The sequence below is a fragment of the Mustela nivalis genome (genome assembly GCF_964662115.1).
Source record: "Mustela nivalis genome assembly, chromosome: 3".
NCBI lineage: Eukaryota > Metazoa > Chordata > Mammalia > Carnivora > Mustelidae > Mustela > Mustela nivalis.
Window position 1 is genome coordinate 116,187,610 of NC_139022.1, and position 18,809 is coordinate 116,206,418.

At 57.6% G+C, this 18,809-nt stretch overlaps 1 protein-coding gene across 10 annotated transcripts; it reads left to right on the forward strand.

Annotated features, from left to right (window-relative positions):
- The first annotated feature begins 1,097 nt into the window (after positions 1 to 1,097).
- On the forward strand, positions 1,098 to 17,066 carry PDLIM7 (PDZ and LIM domain 7). 10 transcript variants are annotated; one of them, XR_014309934.1, is made up of 14 exons: positions 1,129 to 1,265; positions 2,227 to 2,333; positions 5,927 to 6,078; positions 6,159 to 6,189; positions 6,672 to 6,790; positions 7,167 to 7,187; positions 7,431 to 7,567; positions 7,729 to 7,765; positions 8,731 to 8,801; positions 8,947 to 9,193; positions 10,149 to 10,329; positions 16,150 to 16,319; positions 16,418 to 16,533; positions 16,706 to 17,066. XR_014309934.1 is itself a non-coding variant. In XM_082724300.1 (14 exons), the coding sequence occupies exons 1-14, from the start codon at positions 1,136 to 1,138 to the stop codon at positions 16,790 to 16,792; spliced, it is 1,557 nt and encodes a 518-aa protein (XP_082580426.1). In that variant the 5' UTR covers positions 1,129 to 1,135; the 3' UTR covers positions 16,793 to 17,066. The 10 variants fall into 10 exon arrangements, 7 of the variants coding, with proteins under 7 accessions (XP_082580430.1, XP_082580429.1, XP_082580427.1 ...); XR_014309935.1 differs by having other exon boundaries at positions 8,740 to 8,801; XM_082724300.1 differs by having other exon boundaries at positions 16,199 to 16,319.
- Positions 17,067 to 18,809: the final 1,743 nt, after the last annotated feature.

An 18,809-nucleotide genomic window follows, 5' to 3' on the forward strand; every position in this document is an offset into this window, starting at 1 on the left:
CCTTTGGCTCAGATCATGATCCCAGGATCCTGGAATCCTGTATCCCGGGAGTCTGTTCAGTGGGAGTGTGCTTCTCCATCTCCCTCCCAGCTGCACTCTCTCTCTCTCACTCTCTCTCTCAAATAAATAAAATCAATTTTTTGAAAACGGAGTAAAATAGAAGAGCAATAACTGGAGGGGAGGTGGGGTCAAGAGAGGATTTCTTTAAAGGTAACTCTTACAGCAGTCTGTGTAGTGAGGGAAATGATGCACAAGAGGGAAATGTGATGTTGGCAGAGGGGGGAGAAGAGCAGCCCCATGCCCTAGAAGGAACAGAGGGGTAGACGCCTATTCACTCAGCCACACACTGCTGTTTCTGCTCCATTTCCCCTGCCACCTGTGCTATCTGCCTGAGATGACCACTTGGGACAAAGTGGGGTCTCCAACACCTCTGCTAGAGTCACTCACTCTCTTACATCCCCACTGCAGGTGCTGCCTTCTCTGGAGTGGGGTACCAGGCAACAGAACATTTCAACAGTGTGGAGTCATTACAAAGCAAAGGGATGTTGACTGCCTGGGGTCAGGCTCAGATTCCAGCCAGGGTCCCCTTCCAACTCTGTCCTCTCTTGCCATTATTTTCTGCCGTCTGTAGAGTTTTACAAACCTAACTTCAAGATCCCCTGTCCCCACCCCAACTAACTCCACCTCGAGGTGTTGCACACCCGCAAGTCCCTCCGATCTAGAAATTCTGGAGACGCCGATGACTTGCACCCTATGCCAAACAATGCATATCCTCACGATGGACCTGCAAGGTTATTATTATTGCCCCATTTTTTCCAAGGAGGAAACAGATTCAGGATGTCCAGGTCCGCTTGGTTTCGAAGGCCGCTTTCTTTCTGCTTGGCCAGAAGGAGGCGCAAAGGGCTGGGCGAGCTTCTCGCAGGCTCCCAGACGAGATGACCTGAAGCCCAGTCCCCGCCCAGATCCCGTCCAGACCCCGCCCAGGCTCCGCCCCGCCAAGGGGGTCCCCGGCAGGCCAGACCTTCCAGCTCAAAGCAAAACGGGACTTCGTGATTGGGCGGGGCAAAAGGATTGGGTGTGGCTTCCCTGTCGTAGAGCGGCCGCTCGCGGGCGTGACTTTAACGGGGCGTGGCCTATGGTTCCGCCCCCTCCCGCGGGCTCAAAGCGGGCGGCGGCGGCGGGGGCGGGGTCAGAACACGGGTGGTGGATCCCAACGAGGCACTTTGGGGCCAGCCACCGAGCAGCGCCTCGGCGGGGCCGAGCAGGTACTGGCGACCGCGCGGGGCGTCTCGGGCTGGGCCAGGCTGAGGGCAAGAGCCTGCTGGGGACCACGGAGGGCAATGGGGTCGGGGCCAGCGCTGCGCTTCCTTTAGCGAACTTGGGCCCCTGCCTCCGCCCCCGCCCCCGCCTTCCTGCGGCGAAGCCGGCTGCGGCAGAGCAGATTGGCGCCTGCGCTGCTTCCTGCGCCCGGGACTCGGCCAAAGCATGGGGCCCGGGCGGCGGACGGGGGAAACTGAGTCACGTCCGGATGCTACTAGGCCTGTGTAGGAGGCGCCACCCCAGCTGGGCTCCAGGATGAATCCCCTATCTGGCCACGCTTTGGGGTCCTAGCCCTCACCGATTTCCGCAGGGGCCACGGCCCCGCCCGGTCTCTCCCAGCGCCCGGGGGTCGTCATCAGCCTCGACCCGTCCCGGAATGGCTAGGACCCGCTCCAGCAGCCTCCCTTTCCACCCCTCCCCCTCGCGTCCCGAACCCCTGTGTGCTCCCTCCGCTGGCTTCGCAGTGTCAGCTTACACGCCTTATATAGTCCGAGCAGGCTTCAGCGCGGCCTGCCTGTCGGGACCTGGGGGCGGGGGAGAGGAGCGCCCGGCCCCTGACTCACCCGCAGTCTGTCCGAGGCTTAAGGCTGGCTTGGGGGGAGCCCGTGTCAAATTAGCCCTGCGGCCCATTTGTGCATGATAAGAACCTCAAGGCTGAAGAAGGGGAACCCCTCCCTCATCATTTCAGTCACTGGGGGAGGGGAGTTGCCCCTGCCTTCCCAGAATGAGGTCTGCCAGCCAGAAACCCAGCCACACCTGACAAGGTGCCCGCCTACAGGGGCCCTGGCTGTGTCAATGGCTGCTCGGCTGCTCGTGCCTGCCTGGCACCAGTCCACGGCTGGTGTCCAGAGCTGGGCCTGCCTGCTCCCCCATCATGGTGTCCACTCACCTTTTCTTTCCTCCCAGGAGCAGGCACCATGGAGTCCTTCAAGGTGGTGCTGGAGGGGCCTGCACCTTGGGGCTTTCGGCTCCAGGGGGGCAAGGACTTCAATGTGCCCCTCTCCATCTCCAGGGTGAGCCAACGTTAGGGGAGAAGCTCCCCCAGGAGTCTTTGGGTGCTCAGGTCTCTGATGGGTGATGGAAGGAGTCTGAGCAGGAGTGAGCCAGGTCCAATAGAGCAGGAGGTATCTGGCTCCAGAGATGTGGCAGACATCTGCCACAAAGGCTCCCAACTAGGTGGGTACTGGGAGAGGAGCACCCAAGGTTCCCCAGCACTGCTCAGTACTTGATGCCATTCAACAAAGCTCCTGGGGTCACCTCTGAGGCCCCAGGGAGATGCCCATTCTGCAGGAGGGAAGCCTGAGGTCTCTGGGAAGTATCTAAGCTGCTTGAAGGAGCAATGCTTGGAGCTAAACCCCAGCCAGGGCACTCTTGACTGCAGGATCTCACTTCAGTGCCATTGCCACCGAGGGTATAGCAGTTGTCATCCTTTTTTCCCAGATGTGGGAACTCAGGGCTCAGAGAGGTAGAGGGGCCTTTACAGTGATTCCTTGGCAAAGCAGGGCTTGGAATTCAGGCACTGGGATAGACTGCAGTTTTTTTGGGGGGGGGGGCACTTCCCAGCCTCTGTGAGATTTGTCCATCTTCATCCATTGGTCCTATGCGAGATGCAGTGGCCCCTGACCCAAATCAGGGGTATGGGATCTAGGGTTCTAACTTCAGCTCCTGAGCCCCTGCCCTGGAAGGGGTGGAGCTGGGGCTGGCTCCTCCCTGTGGCAGGGGGATTGCCTTATAAGCCCAAGAATGCAACCCCACGCTGGGAAGGCCAGCTGGTGACTAGAGTCCACAGAACTGAAAAAAGCTGGCTGGGGCCTAAACCCCTAAATGCCGTTGGTGGGCCCCTCAGCTGGTGACCACGAGGACATGGCTCCCACTGTAGTAGGGTCAGTTGTGGGACACAAAGAGGGTGCCCAGAGAAAATGAGGCCAGCCCTTGGACTGGTGTCTGTGGCCTGGGGGTCAGAAGGGGGCGGGGACTTCCTGCCCCCACATCCGCCTGTCCAGAGAGGCCCACCCAGGCGCCCACTGGGCAGGCAGCTGTTGGCAGGAAGCCCAAGGCAAGCACAGCCTGGAGGGGGCCAGAAGGTTGTCCAGGCACTGCCCAGCTTGAGAGGGCCCCCAAGGCCAAGTCTGTCTGTGGGAATCGGGCTTGGTGGCCAGGGCAGGCGGGTGGTCACTGTTCTTTCCAGGAACCTTTCTATGGGATTCCCCTGGAAACTGCCCTGCCAGATGGGTAGCTTAGGTCTCCTGACTACACAAACCCAACCCTACATAATTGTCGAGCTTTGCTAGCCCTAAAAACGTGTTCTGTATCCCTCTCTCTGGGAAAGTGCTAGCCCATGTAGCTGGGGAGCTGTAGGCCTTGGCTGGACTCAGACTCAGACTCCGTTTCTTCATTGGAGGGGATGGGCAACATAATAGCCTGAGGGATGGACTTTAGGATGTGGCCTGTTGGGGGCACTCTGGGTCTGAGCTCCCTTGTCAGCGGCCCTAGCTGTGGGTGGGGCCACAAGCTGAGCCCAAAGCTGGAGTTGGACCTAAGCCCTGGTGGGTGGGCGGGTGGGGTGGTCTTTTCTGAGTTGGGCCAGCCCTTCCCTCTCCCCTGACCCCAGGGAGGAGGGAGGGGCTAGGGCTGGCTGTGGGCCCAGGCCTGGGAGATGAGGTAATGTCTGAGACTTGGGGGTTGGGCTGCTCATTAGAGCCCTCAGGCTGACTCACCCCCACCCTTTGCAGTGTCCAGCTCTCTGGCTTTCCCCCTCCTTGACTCGGGCCTTCTTGTCTCTCCAGCCCCCCACCTCACACCCAGCAGGGTTTTCTCCTGCTTCCCTCTCCACTTCTCTGACCACTCCTCTATCCCTTTTGTGCTTCCTGTCCTCCTCACTCAGGAAAGGAAGTAGTCCCCAGATCCCCACCCCTCCCTGGGAGCCAGCTGCTCCTGCTCACCCCTAAGACCTCTACCTCAGGCTTAGCCCACACATCCCAGGAGCCAGCTTGTGTGGGTAGGGAGTGGCTGGACCAGGTTTCCCTTCTAGTGACTCATCATGACCTTGAGTAAGTCACTTCCTTTCGAGGGTGTCACTTCTCTATGCTTGTTATAACGGGCTGTTGGATTGAACTAAAGGCGAGAAAGAAGATCTAGGCCCCAGACCCGACCAGGGGTTTAGGGAATTGTTCTAGGTAGGCTGACCTCTGAGTTGGGTCCCAACACTCAGCAGAGGTAGTGTATTGTAGTGAAGCCTTAGGGTCAGGGTCAGCCCTGGCTTTGCCTCTTATTAATGGAGTGGCTTGAGGCAAGTTACATAAACTCCCTTTTTTTCCCATGTGTAAAAAGCATATAATCTCAGACTCTACTCCACAGGTTGTTGGAATTGTCAGTATTAGCATGTGACAGTATTAGGTGCTCCATAAATGTCAGTTGCTCTTCCTACCATTTAGCAGATGAAGGAGGCACCCAGCTGTCTTTCCCTTCTAACTTCCCAAGCATGAAATAGACGCAGCTCTCCCTTCTTGCCGCTGTGCTGCATCTGGTCTCTCTGCCTTCTGGAAATGTCTCTAGAACCTCCTACCTCCCCTCTCCCTGCCTCAACTCAGTCTGTGCGTCAGCCCACCTGAGGAGCCTCCTGGGCCACAGGCAGCCAGTACCTCTCAGTCCTACCCTCCAACCTATGAAATGTGAATTGGCCTTCTAGTTGGCCTGTAGAAGTGTATTTAATGCTAGGTCCCTTGCCAGACGCCCAGGCAGCTCTGTGGGCTGGACCCACGAACAGCTGCATCATCCTTTCTGAGGGGCTAGAGGGCTAGAAGCGCCCAGTGGGGTTTGTCAGGGTTACCTCTATCAGGGCTCTGAGAAGTACCCCACTGGGGCTTTCCAAGGTCTGATGGCCCCTCCTAACCTCAGGGCCAAGTTCTGCTTCCTTCATGACTGTCTCAGTTCATGCTGGTGGTGACCATTACTGCCAGCCCCCTACTACCCTTCATTTTTCATAGGAACCAGGGATTCCCAAGGCAGAGCCCAAATGACTGGGGGAGAGGGTGATGTGGCATTCGAAGGCTTCAGGGTAACACTCATTTACAGCCCTAGCCGACACATTAGACCCCCTTCAGTCACTTCACGGGGTACCTGGGCCTATTCCTGGCTCTCAGAGGGTCCTGGCAGATCCCTGCAGATGGCCCCAGGACAGGGTGCTGGGAGTGTAGGAGGTCAGTGAGAGGACACCTAGTGTCCTGGAGGAAGTGGCATTATACACAAGCCACGGGCTGGGTGAGACAGCTTGGGCAGGAGGCCAGCAGGGACCTCAAAGACTGTGGTTGGAGCTGGGAAGTTGGGGGCTTCACCTATCACTGGCTGCTTGGTGACTGTCACAGCAGTTCTGCCCCATGGGGGAGGGGGGTCATGGAGGTGAACAAATGAGGTGATTGTGGTGTTTATGAAGTTCATGTGAACCCCACCCTCCCAGGTTCCAGTATTCAGCAGCTGCTGAGCAATGCATTGAATGAAGAGGCCTCTGGGTTCTAGAAGAGGGACAGCTTAAACAGGGTTGACTAATGTTGGCCTCAGTTTGGTCTGCAAAGGCCTTGGGCTGCCGTGACCTTCTATCTCCCCACAGCTCACTCCTGGAGGCAAAGCTGCACAGGCTGGTGTAGCTGTGGGTGACTGGGTGCTGAGCATCGATGGGGAGAATGCGGGGAGCCTCACGCACATTGAAGCCCAGAATAGGATTCGTGCCTGTGGGGATCGCCTCAGCCTGGGTCTCAGCAGGTACAAGGGCCCTGGTCTACCTGGCGGGTGAGGGCACCCTCAGGCCTGGCCTGCTATTACCCCTTCCCCTTCTCCTCCAGGGCCCAGCCACCTCAGAGCAAACCGCAGAAGGTAGGCCTAGGACATCTTAGGGTGACATCTGTGTGATGGTAGGGGTGGGATTGGACTGCTGAGCTGACTAGCCCTCTCCCACAGCAAGGAGCCTTGATACCCTTGATAACCCCATTCCTGGCTGGAAATAGAGGGTGGGGGCCAGAGCTGGGAGAGTCTGGGAAACTGGGAGTTGGGCCAGGATCTGCCGCACGGTCTGGGCACCACGCATGTCTGCCTGTCTGTCTGCTGCCTTCCTCGCTGGCCTGTGCTACAAGCCGCACTCATCTGCCCTTTGGCCCAGGTGGGCTGAGATCATCCTCCCACATGGGCCCCTTGAAAACTGAGTCGTCCCCCCCACCCCTGCCCCGGCCCCCATGCTCCCGGCCGGATGTGTCAGTGTGGGGCTGGAGAACCGCTGTCCTCTCCACACCAGGGGGGCATCCCCCTCCTGTCCAGCATCCCCGCCCCTGCCTGCCCTGCCCGGCTGTGTCTCTGCCCAGGCCCTGGCCCCCGCCGCGGACCCCCCGCGGTACACCTTTGCACCCAGCGCCTCCCTCAACAAGACGGCCCGGCCCTTCGGGGCGCCCCTGCCCGCTGACAGCGCCCTGCAACAGAATGGGTACGTCGGACCTGCCCACCCACTGCCCTCGCCCCCGCCCACGCCTTCTGTCTGAGGCCCCGCGCCCCTGCTGCTGCTCAGTCTGCGTTGCGCCCCAGCCTGGCTGGAACCGTGCGGCAGCGACCCCTGGCGGCCGGGGCGGGGCTGTAGGCACTGGGCCCCTCCGAGGGTGTGGCTCTTGCACCCTCCTGGGCGCTGGGAGCCAGGCAACGCCCCCCAGCTGGTGGCCCTGGGTTGGGGTGTGGTGTCGGGCGACTGAGCCCCAGATACTCAGTGCAGCCTTGCCCCTGGCTACTCTGACCCCTTGCCATTTTTCTTCTTCCTTGTGTCTGTCCCTTTGTCCCTTTATCTGTCCATCTGTCTATTTCCTTCACAGGTGCAGACCCCTGACAAGTCAGTGAGCCCCTCTGCCTGTTCCTTTTTTCCTTCCTTTTGGCATTCTGGGCGGTGGCCCCTCCCCACCCCAGCCGCCCTCCTTTCCTGTCACTTAGCTACCCTACCCCCCCCCACCACCAAGCAGGGCCCTGGCCTTGCGCTCCCCCACTCTCCCAGCACCATAAGCCACATGCACCAATCCCGGGAGGGGCTGCCCCCATGGCCCACCCCCTGCGTGAGGTTCTGAGCCACACCCTCCCCACAGACAGCCGCTCCGGCCGCTGGTCCCAGATGCCAGCAAGCAGCGGCTGATGGAGGACACAGAGGACTGGCGGCCTCGGCCCGGGACAGGCCAGTCCCGTTCCTTCCGCATCCTTGCCCACCTCACGGGCACCGAGTTCAGTAAGTGGCAGCCCAGGGCAGGGCGGACTCTCCTGCTGGCCCCCAGCCTGGGCCCGGGCTCCGCTGGAGCTTGCTCTGGTGCCCCGTGACCTTCTGCTGGGGCTCAGGGCTGGGGTGGCCCTCTAACTTCTCTTGGCCAATGCCTGCCTCTGCCCTCTCAGTGCAAGACCCGGATGAGGAGCACCTGAAGAAATCAAGGTAAAAGGATGCGCAGTAGCCCCTCTCTCACGTCCTGCCTCGCCCATTCCAGCCACCACCCTGTGTCTGCTCCTGAGGGTCCCCAGCCAGGGCTCTCTGTTTTCCTTCCTTCTTTCCTGCCTTCCTCCCTTCCATCCTCCCTCCCTGCCTCCCTTCCATCTCTCCTTCCTCCTACTTCCTCCTCCTTTTCTCTCTGCCCCCCCAGGGAAAAGTATGTCCTGGAGCTGCAGAGCCCACGCTACACCCGCCTCCGGGACTGGCACCACCAGCGCTCTGCCCACGTGCTCAACGTGCAGTCGTAGCTCGGCCCTCACCGGCCGACTGCCCTCTCTGCCTCTCTCTCTCTCTCTGTTCCTTCTACCCAGGGCACCCCCTTCTTGGTCGCTGCAGCTTCCGCCTACCTCACTCCCTCCTTTCCTGCCCCTGGACTGAGCCTCCTGCTGGCCTAGTGGAGGGCCTGGCTCTGTCTGACACCGCCTTACCTCTTTGCCCTGTGGTATTATTCTCTGCCAGGTCTGTGCTGGCTGGAGCATGGAAATAAACATTCTCAGCCCTGCTTCCTCTGCCTCTGCCTTCTATCTTCGTGGGCTTGGTTTGTGTTCTGGGTGTGGGGGTGTTAGATGGTTCGGACCCAGTGTGGGCCGTGCCAGTCTGGGTCTCAGTGGGGGGCGGTACCTGGCAGAGGAGGCCCTGCCGTCAGAGCTCTATCTGGGGGCTGAGGAAGCCCCAAGAACCATCTCAGCAGGGAGAGCGCCATGCTCCACCTCCCAGCCCTGTACGACAGACCTGCCAGCTGGAACCTGGCTAGGAGGAGCTGCCCTGCCCTTACCTACCCCTGTGGGACCCGGAATCTAGCCCAGCAGCTCCCATGATCCCAGGCGTCTCTCCCGTGGGGCCAGCAGGACCAAGGTTGGGGGGGTGGGGCCACCCCAGGAGCCTCAACCATACAAGGCCTTGAATGGCAGATCTTGCAGCCAGGTGTCCAGGACAGAAGCCCCAGCCCCAGCCTCAGCTACACCCCAGGAACCCTGGCTTGGTGAGAGAGAGTGGGCTTGGGCCTGGAGAAGGGTGGGTAGCCTCCAGGGGAATGCGGATGGGGGTGGGGGCCCTCCAGGCTGCCCCAGGCTCAAGCCCCTGACCTTTGGGGTCCCTGGGTACCTCCCTGGAGCCACTTTCCTTAGCCCCGGCAGGCCCTACCACCCCCAGTCCCACTAGCCGCCCACCCTGGGCTGTGGACCCTGCCTTTGCCGAGCGCTACGCCCCGGACAAGACAAGCACAGTGCTGACCCGGCACAGCCAGCCAGCCACACCCACGCCTCTGCAGAACCGCACATCCATCGTGCAGGCAGCCGCTGGAGGGGGCCCAGGAGCCGGTAGTGGCAACAATGGCAAGACTCCTGTGTGCCACCAATGCCACAAGGTCATCCGGTGGGTGGCCCTGTTCCTTTTCCTACTCTGGCCTTTCCCGTCCTAAAGCCTGGCCCTGGTATGTTTCCGACCTCTGCGTCCCCGCCTGGCTCCCCACTCATCTCAGCCATCACTGTGGGAGGATAAGGATGCAGTTCCCAGTTGCGGCAGGGGCAGGGACCCGGCCTAGGTCCTCAGGTTCTGCATCCTGCATCCCTTCCCCCAACCCATCCCACCCCATGTCAGCCTCTGTCAGCATTTGCCCTGCTGAAATGGAGGATGTACCCACAGCACACTCAGGCTTCACCCCTAGAAAGACCACTCTCCGGGCAGGGAAGGGCCTGTCCCTCTCAGCCCTTCTGCTCTCCCTCCTGCTCACTTGATCCCTGCCAAAACCTCTGCTCTCAGAGCAGACAGACCCGAGGCCCCTCCCTCCCTGCCCTGTTCCCTGGGGCCTAGAGTTGGCATGCTAGCTCCCTAGAACCTTGCTAGTGCTCAGCCCTTGTCCTGCACTGCTCTTCACTCCTGTCAGCTCTCAGCTCTGCGAAGAGCCCCCTTCTTCAGACATTGATGTGGGCCTACAGGCCCCTCCCCAGGCCAGATGGACCAGGCAAGTGGGCCAGAGTGGGCACCAAGGTCAGCTCAGGTACCCACTGGTCTTCAGAGCCGCTGGGCACTCTGGGCCTCCTGCCCCCAGGGCACCAGTTCCTCTGGTTTATCTCACTGGGCCCCGGGTCAGCAGCCCCCACACAGTGTAACCTCCTCTTCATCCCAACACCATCGAGCACCGTGTCTTGTCATCAGAGCAGGGTGGCTTCATCACTGTGTCATCACTTGGGTCACCTCCCAAACCTGTTTCTCCTTTATCTGGAAGATGGGGAGAATGAATTTCCCTTCCAGGCTTCAGAGTAGGTATTCACTAACCCTCTGCAGACTAGGCATACATCCCCTCTCACTGGCCTCACCTCCCTCTCAGGGGCCGCTACCTGGTTGCGTTGGGCCACGCATACCACCCCGAGGAATTTGTGTGCAGCCAGTGTGGGAAGGTCCTGGAAGAGGGCGGTTTCTTTGAGGAGAAGGGGGCCATCTTCTGCCCACCCTGCTATGATGTGCGCTATGCGCCCAGCTGTGCCAAGTGCAAGAAGAAGATCACAGGCGTGAGTGGGGCTGGTGGGTGGGTGGAGGGGAGGGCGCTTGGGCCTGGGGGCTCACCTCTCGGGACTCCTTTGAGTCCTTAGCATCTTAATAAACAGGATGCTCTCCTAGCCTCACTTTGTGTTAGCCAAGATCTTCCCCGATGACCGAAGTCCTACTCTGAGGGGCTCAAGCGAGCGAGAATGGCACGGGTTTCCCCAGCTCTTTGAAAGTAGAGTGTTCCCGTGAAAACTTCCACAAGCTGAAATGGCATAGTGAAGAAGCAAGTACTGTTAATTTATGTGGAAAAAAATTTGAGCATTCCCAGGCCTAAAAAATAACCTCGTGTAGGCTTTCCTGATACCTTCGGACACATCTTGCTAACAGATGCACAAAGTAAATCAAGATAAAGCACAGATGCTTGCAGACACAGCTCAGAGCCGTGGGTACCTGGTGCCAGGATGTGGCCTGGTGCCCGGATGCGGAGTATGGCTCCCGGGGCAGGAGCCGGGCAGGGTCCCTTGCTCAGGTGAGGGCTGTGTGCTGCCTCTGGGATGGCTCACTACGAACCAAGAGCTGAACACTCTCACTTTATGCCTTTCTTTGTGAAAGTAAAATTCTTTTTTGGGTGTTTTTTTAGTTAGCAGGTCTGTCATAAAAGTGAAGTATAACATTGACTTCTGAAAAGCAGGTTCTGTATATGGGCTCAAACACTCAGAAAGCCCAAGGGGCACTAGCTTCAGGCCCAGCTGAAGGTAGAACCTGGGATCATCAGGACTTTTCCCAACTTGCCTCTGTCATCTGTGTTGGCTTCGTTCCCTGCATACTTGTCCTTAGAAGGTGGCAAAGGTGGCGCCACAGTGGCTCCAGCGTGACCCCAGTTTCACGCTGCAGGGAGGATAGGCGTGCCCCTGCCAGCTGATGCATCAGGGGTCCTGGTGCTGATGCTAGTGGGACTAACTTGTGTCACAGGCACATCTCTGGCCCGAGCCTCAGGACTTGGATTAGCCGGGCGTGGGTGCTACCCAGTGGAGCAGAGGTCGGGTGGTCCCACCCGCACCACAGACAGACTGAGGGAGGATTGTTTCCCCGAAGTAAAACAAGATGGCCTCACCTGCAGAGGGAGGTCTGCGCGGATCCCAGTAACTAGTCAGTGGGGTTGTGTTCAGCGACAATAATAAAACCTCGCCACAGAGATTTCAGCAGAAGGGTTTATTTACTTCACTCACAAGAATTCCAGGGCTGAAACTGCAGCTCAGGATGCCTTTAGACTTTTCCTGCCTTTGGCTCCGAAATCAGTAGCATGTAGACCCTTGTCCCCAAGCCTCTCATATCACAGTTCCCCAAGAACTGCTCAAGCCCCAGGCCTTGTGTTCTTGTTGCAGGTGGGCAGGAGAGGGCAAGGCCAAATGGCATGATTTTAACAAGGTTTTTGCTTTTGATTCTGGAAGAAAAACCAGGAACTTGCGTCTTTATCTCAGTGTTTGGAATTGTTATCCTGTGAGCACCTGGGCTGCAGGGGAGGTTGGCAAACCCAGTACTTAAGCCTTCATCTTCCATAAGAAGAAGGCAAAAAGGAAGGGGGTCGTGACAGGCTTTGAGGAAGCTGACCCACAGTTCTGCCACCTCCAGTGCACGAGGAGACAGAAATTCTGAAAGATAATTTACTGTGCCTGGAGGGTGTAGGACTATGGAGTGCCAAAGCCAGAAACCCAGACACAAATCTGTGATTCAAAAATCCCATTCTTCCCACTGAGTCTAAACACACAACAGAGCCTGGCCATGTTTTCTGCAGGGCAGTCCCGCTCCCAACAGGAGCCAGGCTTGGAGCCTGGCTCGGTGTGTCACGGGCACAGTATGATGGGCCATCTACCTTCACTTGTTCATTCTCTTTATTTAATGTGGACAGTGTGCCAGATAGTGTGTTCCATGCTCGAGAATGCCTCATGAAGTAACAGGTTTGGGCCCTGCCCCCAGGAGTTCCTACTAGGTGGGTAGGACTCAGAGGGTGTCAGGGGTCAAGGGCACTGCCAGAGGAAAAGGGGGCAGAACCAGGCAGGGTGAAAAGCTAATGGGGTTCCTGTCGCACCTGTATGGAAACTGAAGCCCAGAGAGCGGCAGAAGCTGCCTCAGGCTGCAGAGCACGAGGGCTAAGCTGGAAGAGCCCCAGGCGCTCTTAACTCTCAGCTTGTGCTCTTCCTCACATTTCCTGCTTCTCCTTATTTCTGGATACCGAGGCAGGGCTGCCAAATGTGGCCAAAGAGCTCTGTGGTGATGTTCACATTAGCAAGGATTACCTTGACCACAAGCAGTAGAAGACTCCAAATAGTGGCAGCTTCTTTTCCACCTAAGAAAGTCCAGGGGTGGGCAGTCTGGGACTAATGGGCAGATCTAGGCCTCTGTGTCTTGTTTCTTGGCCATTCTCTGCACCTACTTAACACTGGTAGTCTGAGATGACTCTCGAGCCTTGGCCAAAATTGCCACATTTCAGAAAGCCAGCAGGAAGCGGGAAGGGGAAGAAGGGATGGGGGGCCGTGGCAGCCATCTTGAGAAGATGCTGCTGCCCAACCCCCATTTTAGCATCCTGTCAGCCAGACCTTGGTCACATGACCATGCTGAGCTGCAAGGGAGTTTGGGAGATACCGTCTGTTTGGGGCAGCCTTGTGGCCAGCAACAAAAACAGAGATTCCATCAGTAGACCAAAAGGGGGGAATGGATATGACCACAGTCTTTGTCATAGTGACAGTTTGTGTTGTGGGGCACTTACAGTGTGTGGGGCTTCCACTTCACGGTCCTACCGTAGGAAGTAACTGTGGTGATTCCCATCTTCTAGATGAGGGAGTTTTGCCCCAGATCACGGTCCTTTTCGCACCAGGCTGGGCCATGCCCCACTGGACTGTTCTAAGAGAATGGGCTGGATCCCAGGACCTTTCTTGAGCTGGGCATCTACAGATCAAGGCCCCATTCTTCAGTGACTGCTTTGTCTGCATTACCCTGTACTCTTGTCCTGCTGTACCCCTGTCCTGAGTGGACAGGGTTATCATCCAGGACACAGAGGAGAAGCCAAGACGAATAGGGCCTGGCTGGCTCCCACATCCTGGGTGGCAAACCCTCTTCTGTCCCCAGGAACTCCTACCCAGGCTCAAGTTCCACAGAGGCCCAGGGGCCCTTAGCTTCTCTCTTATAGGGACTCAGGGTCTGACAAACTCTAGGAAGCCCCTACCTCACCCTGGCGGGGGGGAACGGGGAAGGCTTACCTCCCCAACCTGACGGGCTCTGTTCCTATATGTGCCCAGAGCTCAGAACTGTGGCTGCCCGGGGAGATCAGTCTGGAGCACAGAGAGAGAAACAGAGGGCAATCAGATTGTTTCCGGGGAGTTGGTGGGAAGCGGCACACCATGAAGGACACCTTAGAGGAGACCTACCCAGGTTTGGGGGCCGCTGGAAATCCTGTGCTCTTAAGAGCCCCCTCTCACCACTTGTCCCTCTCTAGTGCTCCAGCCATGTGGCCCATTTCATTTTGCCCATGTGATGTTTCTGTTACCACAGGGCCCTTACATAGCCTGTGCTTTCTACCAGGATTACTATTTTAGCACCCTCTTTACCTTGTTCCTTCTCATCGGGGACTCCTTTCATTTCCTCAGGAATACCTTCCCTGATACCCACCCTTTCCACCAGACCAAAGGCCCCACAGTTTGCTTACTACTCCCCAGTCCTTTGTCCCATCTTTTTCCTAGGTGTGAATTCTGTGGGCTGGGACCACTGCTGGTCTGCTTTATATCGTGCTTTAGATTCAGGAGGTGACCAGTAAATGTTTGAAGGACTGGATAGAAGTGGCATCTGAGCTGAACTTTAAAAATGAGTAGGAACTGGCTTGGAGAAGGATCAGGAGAGAACACCCCAAGCAGAAGGAATAGCTTGTGTCACAAGGTAACACCTAGGAAGGGTGTGAGATGAGACGGAAGAGGTGAGCGGGGGCCGTGTTAGGAGTTTGGCACTGGGGCTGATGAGGTCAGCTCTGCCACAGCAAGCTTCCTCTGGGCAAGGGGAGACTGAGCTAGAGAGGGGAACAGGCTGCTGGGGCCTGGCTCAGGGCAGTGGAGAGGGGAAAGGCAGACAGATTGAGGAAACTAGGGCATTAAAATAAATACCGATAATTGGCTTCCAGGTCCTTCAGAATACCAGCAGAAAGCTGCCTTCCTGCCACACACTGGTCCCAGCTCTGGACTACCCCCGCTCTTGCCCAAGCCCACCATCCTCCCAGCTTGCAGCCGAGTTCCTTCCCCCACAGCCTTTGTCTGCTTCTTGAAAAGAGGCAGCACCAGGCAGTGGAAAAGCCTGCTTTGGAGATAGCTGGACCTGGCCATGAAACGCATTCCTGTGATCTAGTGACTCTGTGACCTGGTGTGGGTCACTCTCCCTGGGCCTCACCAACATGGTGGCAGTCACTTCCTGGCCAGGGTGGTTGCGAGGTATATGTGAGCTGTGACAGAGAGGCGGAGGGCATCGACAGGCCATCGGAGAGCCAGGTGTTGCCCATGTGTCTTGCTTGGTCTACACCTGCATTTTAAATTAACGGGCAGTATCTTAAAATCAGATTTCATTTTAACACCCTGATTTCAACCTAAGCCTTCCGGGCATTTCTGCACGAACTGCTCAGCAATATCCCTACAGGCAGAAACAGGTGCTCCCCAGGAACATCTTGCCCTGTGGGGTACACTTCCAGGCCCCAGCAGACATGGGGTCTGAGAGCCCCAGCTTCAAACATGGGGCCATCCTTACAACCTGCAAGGCTGGGATTAGGTTCCCTATTCACAAGGGAAGGAACCAAGTGTCAAGAGAAAGTAATGCTATGGGCCAAGTTGCCCAGCTAAGAAGCAAGGTCTGGTTGGACCCCCAAGATTGACAGCCTGGGCCCAGAGAGATCACAGATCCTCCCCAAGCCTCGGCTTCCTCCCCAGGCCATTAAGCAGGTTTGAGCACCAACAGGGATGGGCACTGTTGCTGCGTATCAGCTTCTAGAAGTATCACACCTCATTCCCTCCTGGACCTTACGTTTGATCAGGAAGAAGGGAGGAGAGGAAATGCTAAGCAATAAGTACATCATGGGGTCCTGTGTTAGTAAAACCTGCCGAGGGATGTAGAGAACAGAATTAAAGATCTTGGGAACGTAGGTTTGGACGAGCCTATGGGAAGTACTAACTGGTGTTGTCAGAACAGGCCTCTGGAGAAGGGGACACGAGCAGAAACTGGAAGGCAGTAAGGGGTGAGACCTGGGACATACGTGGGGTAGACAGGTGGAGGGGACAGCCCGTGTGAAGCCCCAAGACTGGAGTACTAGAGGAGGGCCAGAGGCAATGTGGGGAGAGCAGAGGATGCAGCGTAGGCCGGGATTCCAGCAGAGGGCAATGTGGCCTCGCTCAGCTTGACCTCAGCCTGCAGGGGTGGCAGGAGGAGCTCAGAGGGGCGTTTCCGGCCCCCACCGGGGCCAGGATGCCCGAGGCTCACATTCCACATCAGGAAGGCAATGAGAAGTGGTAGGGATCTGGATGCACCTTGACCGAGGACCTAACGGGTTCTTGGCAGCTTTGATGGGGTGTATGAAAGAAAGGGGCATCTCAGCTGAGCAGATGAAGGAGGGAGTTACTGCCAGCTGAGCTGGGGACAGCTGTGGGGAGAGGTGGGTTTGGGGTGCAGAGGCAAGGCACAGTGGCCGACCTTGGGGAGACCGCAGGGCTGGAGGTAGAGTGGGGAGGGTGGGTGTGCAGATGTGATGGGTGTGCAGATGTGACGTTTACCATGGGAAGGAAGAGGGCCCATGGCCAGCCTTCCTGTGTCCCCAGCTCTGGAGAGGAGGGGCCAAGCTGCCTGGTGACTGTAGCGTCCTCCTAGGAGATCATGCACGCCCTGAAGATGACCTGGCACGTGCAGTGCTTCACCTGTGCAGCCTGCAAGACGCCCATTCGGAACAGGGCCTTCTACATGGAGGAAGGTGCCCCTTACTGCGAGCGAGGTAGGGGGCCCCAGCGGAGTGGGGGGTGGCCATGGGTAAGGGGTTGGTGGGGGCAGTTGAAAACCCAGGGCCCCCTTCCTCTCTGCCTTCATCCTCAGACTATGAGAAGATGTTTGGCACGAAGTGCCGGGGCTGTGACTTCAAGATCGACGCAGGGGACCGTTTCCTGGAGGCGCTGGGCTTCAGCTGGCATGATACTTGCTTCGTGTGTGCGGTGAGTGCCCCCTGCCTTGGACTCAGGTCTGACCCCCACCCCCCACCCAACCCAGCCCCGTGTTGTTCACCAGCCTCCCTTCCACTCCCTGCCTCTGGAATTCATGAGAGGCTGGGAAGGGGACCCTCCTGCCTCCCCCAGCCCCATGTGGCTTGACCCTGGCTGTCTTCAGATATGCCAGATCAACCTGGAAGGGAAGACTTTCTACTCCAAGAAGGACAAGCCCCTCTGCAAGAGCCACGCCTTCTCCCACGTGTGAGCCACTCCTACCCAGGGCCGCCTCTTCCAGCCCAGCCAGAGGGAGCTCCTTCCGGAGGCTCGCCCCAGATTTCTGGATAGGGCTGGCAGAGCTCACCCCCTCCACCCAACTCCTGGCCTGAGCCTGGGGTTCCCTGGGCCCTGCCCTCTCCCCTCATCATTTCCCCGCACTCCCTCCATTTCCCCCCACTCCCTCCACCACCATCACACACTGGTGCTGGCCACACCAGCCCCTGTGCACACCCAGTGCCACAATAAACCTATATCCAGCCGTGTCCGGCGTGTGCTCCTGCCTATGCACTAGGAAGGGTGGGATTGGAGGCCTGCAGAAGGGTGGAGATTAAGATGGTTTTCCCAGGGCTGGCCATCCTGGTCATCCTTGTTATGAGGACAGCTCATGGTCAGCAGGAGAAGGTCAAGGGGGAATGTGGAGGTGCCAGATTGGGACTGGCTTGAGGGACAGAGAAAAGGAGTTGGAGGTACGTCTGCAGAGATGGGAGGTGGAAAACAACCAGAGCGAAGGCCCAGAGGTGTCGGCCAAATGCCACAGCAGAGGGTGGGATTGGAGAGCCCAGCCCCCCAGGGCCTGGGAGGCCACAGGTGCCTGGCCAAGGAGCTAGGACTGCATCGCAAGGGGGGTCAGAGCACAGAAGAGTATGAAATAGTGAAGCAACCAGTGAAAGAGCTCCAAGATCTGTGAGCAAGGTGGACAGAGGGAGGGGGGACTAGGAGGAGGGGCCGTGGAAAGAGAGGAGCAGAAAGTGACTTGGCAGAGATGGGACCCAGGGACTCCCAGGGAGCCTAGAGTGGGGGCCTGAGGGATGAGGGGTGAGGAGAGGCAGGAAGGCAACTCTGCTATGCGTCTGGAGTACACCAGGCATTACACTAGCTCAGCCATCCTTCCAGCTGCCCTGGGAGGGCTCTACTCTCATTGTGGAGCTGAAAAGAGCTCCGATTTGAGGACTTCTCCATTGAGGAGACCTGATTGAGGGTTTCATGGCTCCTGAACCATGAGCAGACTGGACAAGAGGCCTGAAGCTGGGCACCCTTCAGCGAGTGCCCCTTGGAAACTCCCTTCTGCCTGCTATCTTGAAACTTGGAGGTTCTGGCAGTGGCCCCATCTTTCTCTGGGGCTTCTTGCTTCCCACTGATGCCCTCCCCCACCCTAGAAGAACTGTCATCTCTCCCTCCCATCTCAAGCCTGGACTGGAGAGAGACTGAGGAGAGGCCCAGACTAGAGCCAGGACAACGTGGCATGAGGACATTTGAGCGTGTCTGAAGTTGCTGGCATTCTCAGCAGGTCCCTGGGCCCATCCTTCTCAGAAGAAGAGATGGCCTCTGTTGCGTTCTCTTGAGGACCCCTGGAGATGGGGCTTCCTGTGTTATTTTCATCACACCTCGCCAGAGCCTAGAACAGTGCTGGCACACAGTGGAGGCCCAGTGAATGCTGAATGACTGCATGGGGTGCCTGTGGGACATTTATGTGATCAGAGAGCAGATGAAGATTCCAGTCCTTATTCACCTCATATTCAACTCAGGAATGAGTTGGGGACAGGGCCAGGGAGGTCACAGATGCTTGTAACTGATGTCCAGAGCTGAGGAGCAGGGCCCAGGCACATCACACAGCAGGAGTCAAGCAGGTAAGATGTGGTTTCCTTTCAACTGAGACATCCTTAGCATATTAAACACAGTATCTTTCACTTCCACAAAGAAATGTACTCTCTCCCACTTCTCTTGAACCGTGAAGCCCTCTCAGTCCATCCTTGGTTTCCATGGATACAGGTGAGCAAGAGCCCAGGGGATGATGGGGAGTGCTGCCAGGAGCAGTCTGGGGGAAGTCTTCTCTGGGCAGCCACCCTCGGCCCCAAGCAAGGGCCACCATGTAGGAATGCCCAGTGGTGCCAAACCCGACAGTTTACCAACAGCATCCAGAGATTCAGACTTTTATGTGAAATCTGGTTTTTGGATGTTGGCAATTAAATTCAATTATTTTTTACCTGTTAAAAAATAATAATAAA